Source organism: Uranotaenia lowii, chromosome 2 (genome assembly GCF_029784155.1).
Source record: "Uranotaenia lowii strain MFRU-FL chromosome 2, ASM2978415v1, whole genome shotgun sequence".
Taxonomy (NCBI): domain Eukaryota; kingdom Metazoa; phylum Arthropoda; class Insecta; order Diptera; family Culicidae; genus Uranotaenia; species Uranotaenia lowii.
The window spans coordinates 231,056,309-231,068,506 of NC_073692.1; the positions used below are offsets into that span (position 1 = coordinate 231,056,309).

Genomic DNA, 12,198 nt, shown 5'->3' on the forward strand with positions numbered 1-12,198 from the left:
TTTATTATATCTTCCGACTTTTATTTCATACGAGTCGATAAAAAAGCCTGTTTTATTTGTCTAATCCGATCGTAAGTAATTGAACGGTTTAACCGGTTCAATTGATGACTAATAAATATCTAATACTAAGCACATTTGTATATTGCGGTTAGCTTGATTGGGTGGAAAAAGTTCCGAGTAGAAGCTCTTTGTCAGCTCTATGATGACAGTTATGATTTACCGGAAATCTGACACTTGTCATTAAATATACACACATGAGCCACTGAATCCGAATGTCGTTTGATCACAATTATCCTAGAGAGCAGATGGTGGTTCCGGGTTCCTTAGTCTAATGTTCCGCGTTAGTGCCACCTCCAGGGTCCACCCCGATGAAATCCTCCATGGTGTCCGTGGAATCCGTGATACCGTTCCTGGTTGCCGCCATTCTTGCTCGATTCATGATCGTGATCTTTCTTCTGTTGGTCGTCTTGGTCGTCGTCGTGGTGATGGTCGTCATGGTGGTGATTGTGCCAGTGATTGGCCCATGGGGGAGGTGCCATTCCGTTGAAACGCATTCCAGGAGGAGGAGGGCCGTCGAATCGGGGAGGTTGTCCATCGAATCGCGGTGGTCCATCAAATCTTGGCGGTCCATTGAAGCCTGGTGGCGGTCCATCGAAACGTGATCCCGGTGGTGGGGGTCCAGAGAATCTTGGTGGCCAGCCGCCAAATCCTGTTGAAAAAAGAAAAATAATTTGGTTAGTTTTGTATAGTCATGAAACATCTCTTCTGTGAAGTACTGTCAACATTGTTGTTACCACTGTTATGATTGTGATCCCGATCCCGGTAGGGTAGGGTGCCCCAAAAATAGGTCTAAATTCCAGAACCAAAACCTTGGGGCCTTAAATTATTCCTCGGCCTGCCAGAAGGCCCCATCTCGAATATCAGCTTATTATCTAACGGTTTCAGAAATTTTTGTTAGATCACATAGATTTTCAAAAAAAAAAATATATTTTGAAGATGAAATTGTTGATAAACACTATAACATCGATAAATAAACCAATCTTGAAAAAGCAAATTTTATGAAATTCTTTTAAAAAAATCACTTCAACAACTTTTAAAACTTAAAAACTAATGATTTTTTTTCCTTATTCAGCATGATTAAGGTTACCAGAATTTTTTCAACACGTATCCGGGCCGGACAAAATCCGGGCATTTGATTTCATGAATTATTTGTTCTATGTACAATATTGTAGAACAATGCAGGCCTCTATCTTATCACAGTTGGGAAGTAATTTTCAGATCTCATAAATCTTATGAACCACCCTAGAATTGTTCCAGTAAAAGTGACCGCCTTTAGTTGTTGTAAAAGTTTGTCTTAGACATCAAATGCATCAAACTTAAGGGAAAAACACTAATAAATGTTTCCCGCTAAATTTCATTTCTGGATCACTGTGCAATGCAATGGTAGGAATGCCTTACATAGTGTTAAAATCCTAGACAAATAAACAAACAAAGGAATGCCCTACAATGTTTTTACCATTTTCACGTACAGTTTTTCGTTGAACAACAGCTTTTCATGCAGGACTAAATCCTCCCTGCCTTTGAACACAGATGTAGCCAAGAACGTTTCCACCATCATTTTGCTTATGTGCCTTATACGATGAATGTTTTATCAAATAAACTGTACTGACTGAAAGAATTTGAGTCTTTCGAGACTATCATTTATTTTATTTGGAAAAATTAAATAGCAAATGTGTTAGATTAAGCTTGCCAGGTTGTCCGATTGAAGTAACCGATGTATAACACTAATTTAATATATTAAAATGATAGAGGTAAACTTAAGTGAGGAGTTTCAAGGAGATGCAAATAAAATAGACACACGTCTAGTTCCGTTGGAAGCCAGCTTAAGAAGACTGGTCCGTTTATTCAATCTTTAGATCTTTACTCAGACTCGCCAGCGAGGTTCTCATTATGCCAGCTCTGTTTCCAGAACGGGATCGGACCTAATAGCAATAGGTCAACAACCTGAACACTACAACTCCTTCACCCTCAAGATAGAATGAAGTATCTTTAAAACGAAAATGCAAAACTAATCTTAAGTACAACATTTGAATGCCTAACTTAATCACTTTTCTTCGAACGTATTTTTTTATATACAATATTATTGAAATAATTAACTATTCAAACTATCGAAACCTATTCCTGTAGGAATTTTACAACTAAAAAAATTTACAAAAACTTTGCACTTTTTTTTCTTATCTTCACTGTATTCATTTTAACACTAGCCATCCTTCTCCTCTGGAAAGATGAACGGGGAGACCACGAACCCATCAAAATCATCTTCGTATTATTTCCGTATCGTCAAATTCCTTCACCTTCGTCCAATACTCCAAAATTCAAAGCACCATCCTGCTCGATGCTATGGCCTGGAAAAGGAAAACCGTCGTGTTGTTCCAAAAGGTTAAAAAAAAACTCATCGTGAAAAAATAGAAATAGTTCTACTTTTCAGAGAGAAAAAAACAAACCTATATATTGGCAAGAAAAACTTCAGCCTAAAACCAAAATGATAAGCCAATCAAAAGGCAGCCGTAGAAACATAAAACCTTGTCTCTAGTTCTAGTCTATTTCTTTCTTGAATAAACACCTATTACTTGCAATCTTCATAAACATATGGGTGTCAACAAAGTTATAATAATCATAACATGATCATACTCTTATGGATTGCATGAATAATTGAAAATTAAAGTACATGTTTGAAATCTGTTTCTATTTTTGCAAAAAGGCTTTCACCCAGCAACACAAAAAAAACTTATTCTTCTCACATAACAAGATTGTTGTAAGTTGGCGGCAGAGCTACTGAACATTCTATGTTGACTCTCAATGAAAAAAAACTAAACCTTTTCAGTCAAATGTTCATGATACCATAAAGAAAAACCAAAACACATACCTTTTAAAAACGACCCCCAATCGATGTTCCTCAAACGTCCAAAACTGATTTTTTTTTTTTTTTTTTGCTGGACGGCAGCTACATAAAAGCATAATAAAATCCAAACCATTTTCGGCCATCATTTCTTCAGCACTTTCTCTATGGCAATCTATCACCAAACCTAGAGCAGCATTCCTCTGGCTAAACAGCTGTAACTTCAGGTTTTTTTTTTTTTTTTTCCGAAGCACAAAATTCGAGTCAAGATACTACACTTTATAGTTTTTGTCGGTAAATTGGCCTTCAAAACTTTAATATGCTTAACAAACTTTTGTTTGTGTTCAGTGGCTGTGAAGCTATCCGACCACCATCTCACTACTCACTAGCTCACCAAAGGAAATAAAAAGCTTGCTAACATTCTTCTCCTGAAATGTGGAGATTCACTCAGAGTCACCCAGAAGAATGGGAGCCTGTGCTTCGATGGAGGAGCAGACTGTTGATGAAAGTAAAAGAAGGAACATTCGATTGAGGAAAAAAAAAGTTCAAATAAAAATTGAAAAATTGTCTGTAATGATAAACATCTCAACATTGAACAAAAAAAACCAAAAAATCACATACCTCGGGAACGAAATTAGCTAAATCAAACCCTTTTACGAAAATAACAGCATAAAAATCTGCACAACAGCGGCGAAACTTCACTCGGTGGCACCATCGCGACGACGACATCACCCACAAAAATCAAACCAAATTCCGAATACTTTACTTGCTCTTTTTGTCGGAGAAATTCCTTATGTCGCTATGCTAAATTAAAACTGTCGCAGTAACTTTATAAAACTATTAAACGATGTGAACAATCAAACTGGATACCGCTTTACTGTTCGGCAACCCAAAAAGAACTCACACGTTTTGTACGTATTGAGTTGAGTCATTGTTATGATGCCTTCGGTGTCGCTCAATGACAGTGCTGCCAGCATGTTGAGTAAAACAAAGCAAAGTAAAGAACTCATTCTGGTTAAAGAGTGAAACACTGCTGTTAAGAAAGTAAAATAAAAAAAATCATGAAATGCTGCAGACAAAACAAAATGGTATAAAAATGTGCTTTTCAAAAATAATTTTGAAACAAAAGAAAAGTCACACCAAAAAAACCAAAGATTGATGAATTATAAAAATGGTACAGTATGAACGGTAAGAAAAAAAACTTCAACAAAAGGCATTATCCACTAATGGCGGCAACTTCTCAAAAACTCACTCACAGTACCAACATACTTACAATTCAGCTGTTCAAAATCAAAAGATTGAAAAACTTGAACTTGCCGATTTCGATGCTTCAACGAATATCCCATCCTCGTCGTCATTTGAAGTAACCGATGTATAACACTAATTTAATATATTAAAATGATAGAGGTAAACTTAAGTGAGGAGTTTCAAGGAGATGCAAATAAAATAGACACACGTCTAGTTCCGTTGGAAGCCAGCTTAAGAAGACTGGTCCGTTTATTCAATCTTTAGATCTTTACTCAGACTCGCCAGCGAGGTTCTCATTATGCCAGCTCTGTTTCCAGAACGGGATCGGACCTAATAGCAATAGGTCAACAACCTGAACACTACACCGATTTTATTCAGTTATGTATGTAGTACAAAATTCAGGAATAAATAGTCCGGCCCGGTTGCCCAGATTTTGTTGAAAAATGTCCGGATTTTGCTCGGATTTATTCACTTTATTTAAAAAAGCGAACCAAAAACTCAAACCGAGTAAGTAAGTAACCGTTTAAGGTAAAAGAGATAAATTCATCAAAATTCAAAAATCAAAACATGTCATCTGTCCTAAAAATAGCCGCAACTATAAAATCAAACTTCGACTATGACCATTTTTGGTACTCCGGAGAGCGTGTAAGCGTAGCGACGCCTATATATTAAATTTCTGGACAATGTAGATAGAGTAGGTACACTCTCAGATCTCCTTAGCTGCCGTTTTCCAGTTTCTGAAACCTTTGTTTTTTTTTGAGGATTTTTAATCTGCCACTAAAAATGCTCCATAGAGTTGAAATTTTACGATTTAGAGATATTTTGAGGCAATATTCTGGCAAACATTCAGGGGCATCATTCCTAGTATACATTCAAGGCGCATTTGTGTTGAGCTAAAGCAACCAAGAAATGTTTTGTTTTGCTTGCAAAAAAGTGACCCATAATTGTGTGAAATTGGGTGGGTGCTGTAACAATTATGGGTCACTTTTGTTTTGCTAAATATGATTGAAATTTTGCATTTTATTTGCTCAGTTTCTTTAAAAAAAATGTAAAGTCATCCTTTGTGCTTATATGAGACCAATTTATTTTATTGGAATCTTTAAAATACTCGCATAAGGGGCTTAACGGTTTAAGATGTCAACCTTGAACATTGACAACATTGAAATTTTATGCGATAGTTCAACACATAATAGTTAACGTATGATAGAAACTATTCAAATTGCAGTTTTACTGTTACCAAGCGCACATATAATATTTTCAATGCATTTTGATTCTGTTATCGATAATCTAAAAATAATAATATGATTACATTTCTTTTAGTTCAGCAGATATTAGCAGTTCAAATGTTTGGTGACTAATAATTGTGTGTGACCCATGATTGTGGGGGGACTGTACAATTTACTAACTAAGAATTAAGTGAGCTACGAAAATTCTTACTCAATAACAGCTTAATGCCAATCTCAAAACATTTAATCTGAAAACATTAAAACAATCAGATACCCATATAGATTGAAAAAAAAATCATACTTCGATAATCGAATTTCAAAAACGAATGAAAAACTATACAACAGAAAAAAAAACATTTCTATGTTTCCAAACTCAAATAAAATGTGGAATTTATGTAACTTTTAATTTTATTATTTCTTGGGTTTATTTTTTTGATTAAATTGTAAATTATTTTTCAAAACTGACTTCATGAACTTAGGGGAGAATGAGGATACTTGATCCCTGGTGATACTTGATTCCTCAGCTATATCTCTAAACTGGAATGTCTTAGATCAAAGGTTCTAGAAAACAAGAGCCAAATGAAGCAAAACAACAATGCTTAAAGCTCAAAAAATTAAAAAAAAATTGAGTTATTGAACTTGGTTTGAAAAATTTCACAAAATGGGATTTGAAAATCTTTTTTAAACACTTTAAAATGTTCCTTACATGGAAAAATTATAACAAAAAAATTATTCCAATACATCAATTGTTCAATGCAATATGGACTTTATAATATCATATTTTCGAAGTAATGGAAAACTGTCAACTTTTTTCATAAAAGTTTTTCTAAAATGTTTATAATGGGTACAATTGATCCCAAAAGATCAAAACAGTATATTCTTCTTCTAAATGGATCGTGATCATTGCTGATTTCGTGATTACTAATATTTATCCAATAAATATTATTTATTTAACAATTGCCTGAAGGAAAAGGCTAAAATAATTAATTTCCTCTTAGTTATAGAAAACAGCGCCTTTAAGTTTGCAATGTCATTAGGGTTGATTCAAAGTTATAGAATTTCCCTCTTCTGACAGTTATAATTTGTGATATGAGAATATTCGGTCTTGGGATTTTTTTTTTGATTTTTTTCCAAGGATTAGGGCTTACTGAATAAATGATCAAGTCTCCTTTAATAGAGGATGGAGACTTACATTAACTTAAAAAATATCACAATTATTTTACTCCCACGAAAATGCTTCTAGTTCATCTACGAGTTCAAGTATCGTTCTAATTTTTGAAGCATAGAAACTTGAAGTTACACGCTGTCAGAGAATGTAAAAGAGTGTGAGTTGCTAGTTTTTTTTCAAAAAGATATGGTGAAATCAAAAAAAAGGAGATCAAGTATCCCCACTCTCCCCTACTTATTATCTTAGAAGATAGTAGATTTGGATTTTTTTTTAAATAATCAGACATTCCTCACAGTACGCTTTTACTGAAGCATAATTAGATATTGATCCTTGATGAAGGTGCCACACTTCACCAACGTTGAATTAAAAATAAAATTTTCAGATCGATATTGGACCGCTTTTACGAAAAAAATACATCACATCAAATCACATCTCGAAAATAAAAATCAAAAAATTAAGCCGACAACTCTGAACAGATGTTAATTTTTATATTTTAATTTTCTAATAAGACCTGGAAATAAATGTCAAGGATAGACTCTTCCGAGCTTTAGAAATGAAAAACCTTGAACACATAATTTTTATTCGAAATATTAATGTCGATTATTATTTTAAGTTGAAAACTTGTTTATTGAATTCAAAACATTAAGGTGAACGAAATAAATACAATAAGTTCTATTAAACCAGATATTCGGGAAAATGAAAAAAAATAAATAGTGGACGAATCTTAGAAATTGTATGATACTAAAACTATATTTGTTGTTCATAAATTTTATTTTATTGAAATTTAATATAAGCGTAGGAAATGGAAATGGTGTAAAATTAGGATTGAACGTTATAAATCCTTCTTATATATAAAAAAAAAATGAGGCATTTTCTTTGTTACACGATCACGTATAAATGGACGGTCGGGATAAAGTGAAATTTGGTATCTGAGGGTTTTTCGGGTCAGAGATGGTTTGTATAATAGTTCAAAGAACCTCACTTTTTATGGAAGGAGGCCCCATATAAAATTGGGATTGGAAAACTATGGTTTTTAAAATTATCCCGGCAAATGAAATCTGGTTTATAGAATTGTAATTGTAGCTATAAAAATTAACAGAAATAAAAAGTTTAAAATTATTCTATCAACTCAAGGTTGCCCAATAATCGGTTTTTGAAAAAAATATTCTGACTTTCTGTTATTTCATCCAAAAATTCTGTTATGGTTTTCTGTGATGTTATTTCTAGCAATTTCATTGAAAAGTGATTTTTACGTTTTATTTGAAAAATCAGCTAACATTACCAATTTTACCATAATACTTTACCAATCAAAGTTAGAAATTCCAAATTTATTTTGACACATTTTAAAAATTCGTGAAATCTGTGAAAATTTCCATGATTTTGTGTTCTGTGATGAAAATTTGCTCTAAATTGTATGAAATAATAGATTTTCCTGCGCTTTCGGCAACCTTGCTGCATAGGCTAATCATTCCAGATTGTAGAATTGCTTGAAAAAAAGGGTTCCTCGAATATCGTGGAAAACAGTCCGGATCTATTTCTGGATTCCAAACAATATCCCCGAAGTTTATTCTGTTTTTGTTATAACTGGATCGTTAGAAGTCCAAAGGGTTTAAGCTATAATTCTCAATTTATTAGCTTATCTTGCCAAACGGTTTTCTCATATTTCAATCAATGTTTTCTTCAATTTTATATTTAACAGATATTGTATTCACACTTGTTGATAAAAAAAGCTACAAGTTTTTAAAAAAAGTATAGAAAATCGCTCTATATGCTGCGTGTTTTCTCGAAATTAGCGTCTATGTAATTGTATCCGTTTAACTTTGAGGGCCTCTTTTCAAAACGTGTTCAATTACTTACCGTGGTCATGGTTCCACTTCTTAACAGTGTACGGCGTTGTGCTGGATAAATCGTTCGAAGGTCCGCTGGCAAAGGTGGTCTTGTCCACATAAATCGACCCGTGATTAAAAACTTGATCTGGCTTAATTTCAACATTGCCACTATCGTACTGATCTACTCTCGTATCCTGTTCGACATTCGGAATCGTTACATCCTGTCTAAACTGAGAATCGTCGAAGTTTGGTTGGAAGTTCTGCTGAACGTCAAAATCTTCATGGATTTCCTCGGGCTGCTGCTGCTGCTGTTGATCATCATCGTTATTTTGGACAGGTTCCTGTTCAGAAGTCTTCTCCTGTTCATCCTCCTGATCTTCTTCTGGATCATACACGCGGATGGTTGTATCTTCTTTTGGAGCTTCCGATGCTTGCTCAGGTTCAACAGGTTCATCCTGTTGTCTTTGCTGAACATCCTGATGCCGATCATCACTTTCCTGTTCAACTGTTTCGTTTTCATCGCTACCGTCTTGTTCTTCACTTTCGGCAGGCTTTTCACTGCTTTCCTGGCTGGCAGGAGCATTTGTTGGTCGCACTTGTTCCTGAACATCGGCTTCTTCTTCTTGTTCGTACACCGGTGCTGGTTCCGATGACCTCTCGGAAGATCTTTCCGGTGCCACTGTGCTGGTGCCTATTTGTGGCTGGGACACTGGCTTCACCACGGCTTCCGTTTCCTGTTCGTCCTGCAGCACATCCTGATTCAAATCCAACAGGAAGTCGATCGAATTTCGTTCTTGAGGAGCGGCCTTGACGAAGGTTGCCAATGATCCTAGCAGCGCTAGGACAATTAACAATTTCATACTGAGAGAACTGAGACCCCGTACGACTCACACGCGAAACGAGCTCACTTTCTGACTTGTAAACCTTTTGATTGACTAACTAGCTATCGCACAAAAGCCGATTCCCGCGGAACTGACCGGCTGCTCGCTAAATTGCCTAGTTTATATAGAGTGACTTGTTGGGTGGAACAGGGCGAAGAAAATCGTTCGGTTGTCTCTCGTTAGCTTTTGGTACCAAGGGTTCAGGGTTTGAGCGGTATTTGTGTCTTAAACCAAATAATTAGTTTGTTGCGTTATTATATTTGCATGAGTGTTTTTGAAAGGTTCGATCGAGAATATGATAATTTTAGAATACTATTTGCTCTCATTGCTAGATGAATCGAGGAAAATAGTAGAGGAAATTGTTTCCTCTCTTTGAGGGACGTGGGTGGGAGTTTGGCGATTAAACCTCCAATAGATCAGCGTTTTCTTCGCGCGATGTTCCATTCTATATAATGTCTTAATTTCATATGAAAAATTTGATCAGTAATTTATCTGATTCAATTGTAAAAATCTTGACTTAAACTAAGAATAAGATAAGGTACATCGGGGCAAGGCCGTGCAAACGTGGGGGGGGGAGCTGTTTTAAGGGGTTTAACCCCCCCCCCCCCCATAGAGATTTTTTTCAAGTAAAATTTTTAACGCAGTAAAGGAAAATAAGTTAATCTTCAGGAGTTAAATAAGTGTTAACAAGAAAGTCAGAAATTTTTCTCGCCCTCGGCGGAAATTAATATTAACTCACCCTAGGCTTGAGACATTTCTTTTTACGAAATTACATACAAATTAATTCATCGAACACTAATGACTCATGAATCACGATGGTCATCAGAATCAGCAAAACAATATATATCTTAAACCTTGTATCCCCTTCTTCATAACTGAAAATTTTTATTTTAAAACATCGTGCTGATATGAAATTTTGAAGAATAAGAAACCAATTTCAGTATCAATTTTATTTTGTGTTTTCTTGTTTCTTCTTCTAAATGCTCAACATCACATTCAAAAGCGATGAATGAAGTGTTTAAACAAACTGAGTTTAAGATAGTTTTAAAGCAGAAAACTAATCGTTTGACAGGTTTGAACAAATTTTGTTAAATTAATTCAAATTTTTTTTTCTAAACTTTGTTTAGTAATGTCAGATTTTCTTGTAATGATATCTTTCCAAATTTTTCAAAGCTGTAGAATTTAACTTTTTTAGATCATGCACCACCATCTTAATCGAATTAAAAAAATAATAAACAAATTCTGAACTAGATATTTCTTGAACGTAGTTTTGTTATTTCACTAGTCATCAATGATTGATTTCACCTAAAACTGATATATTTTAAAGCTTATAAACTCTATATCACCGAAACACCAGGTGATAGACAAAATTTGACAATCAAAACGAGTTCAGCGTGCTTAAATCTACCAAGTCAATCATTCAATCATTAACACCAAAATGAGTAATCAATTAAATTCTATTTTTATTTTTTTTTTAAAGAATTAGCCGAGTTTATTGAGGAAAAAATCTTATAAAATGTTAAAAACTTATCGTTTCCTTTTTTGTTTTAATTTTCAAATTCTTTAAGCGAATTTTAAAGTAAAACTATTGAAAGTTTATGAATTTTTTTAAAAGCTTGTTTTGATTTTTTTTTATTCTACATTTTTGTGCTCTGAAAACATAATTTTCTTGAAAGCCTTTGAAACTAAATTTTTAATAAGAAATTTTTTTTCACCTTCTGTCCTTTCTAGGTCCCAATATTAGAATTGAAACGGTAGAAATATCCAGAGCTTGAAATTTTAAACTTTAAAACCTCTATTTAAAATGTTAAAACAAAATTTTATTCCTTAAAATTTCATTATTCATTCAATTATTTGAAGTAGCAACTAGGAAGTTAAATTTTGATACTCAAAATCACATACAAACTTCAGGCTCGTTGAGTGACCCCTTTCCGTTATCCGATCTGGCCCAAATTTGGCATGGAATCTTGCACTAGGATTAAGATCAATTTTAGCATGCATTTTCACAACATTTCACAAGCTTGAAATTTCTTATACAAATTTGGGGCAGTCTAGTGTCGACGACGAAATTGCCACACACAGCGCATAACATTTTACAGGTTTTGAATTTTCCAAACAAATTTGGGGCAGTCTATTACACATGCAAAATCACAACCAATTGCCGGTATTTAGCCATATTGAAATATTGTAGCTTGCGGACTCTGTTGTTTCCGATACAGAAGAGCTCGTTCCACTCGATCTCGTGACTCAGAGCATCTCTTGTATCCATTTCTCCTTTCTTCTGTGTAAACTGCTTCGAAATTCCCGTTGGATCTCGTTTGGGCAATCCCATCCATGATAAGCAACATAATCAGGGCATGTATAGTCATACGAAAGTCCCGATCACACGTTGGGAAAATCCCACCCGCTTCACACGGTGCCATCCATTTACGCAATTTGTAACAATTGAATGGCGTTAAACAAAAAACAGGTTCCAGTAGCCAGCCATAACTTTGCTACTTAAACCCGTTCAACTGGCAAAGGAATGCTCGATTCATTCATCAACGATGGACGGGACCAATCTGGAATGGCAAATTGTTTCGAATCCGCAAAACAAAACATCCAATAAAGAGCGAAGATTCGATCTGATTTGCACGGGCCGATGATTGTATTTGCATCTGCTTAGAATAAAAACCAATTCTAGCCGCAGTTAGCAGCTTATTTTGTCGCGTAATCACTTAATTTAAACCGGCAAGACGCACGACGACAAACGGCTTCGAACCTTTAAAAACCTGAAAGCCATCAATTCTGAACGATCCGACTTTGATGAGTAGAATAGCTAGTAGGTAGCTGCTGCGGTGGGTGAAATACAGAAGTGAATTTCCAAGACAATGACTCAGATGACGGTGTTTCTACTGCTGGAGGCAAAGTGGTACCGAGGGACTGTAGTTAATGCAAAAATAAATGG

General features: G+C 34.8%; 1 protein-coding gene across 1 annotated transcript; it reads right to left on the reverse strand.

The window, feature by feature from the left end:
- Nucleotides 1-9,356, reverse strand: LOC129748581 (uncharacterized). Its single transcript, XM_055743237.1, has 2 exons — nucleotides 8,399-9,356; nucleotides 1-709 (listed from the first exon to the last, which is right to left on the reverse strand). The coding sequence occupies exons 1-2, from the start codon at nucleotides 9,228-9,230 to the stop codon at nucleotides 342-344; spliced, it is 1,200 nt and encodes a 399-aa protein (XP_055599212.1). The 5' UTR covers nucleotides 9,231-9,356; the 3' UTR covers nucleotides 1-341.
- Between the last annotated feature and the right edge of the window lie 2,842 nt (nucleotides 9,357-12,198).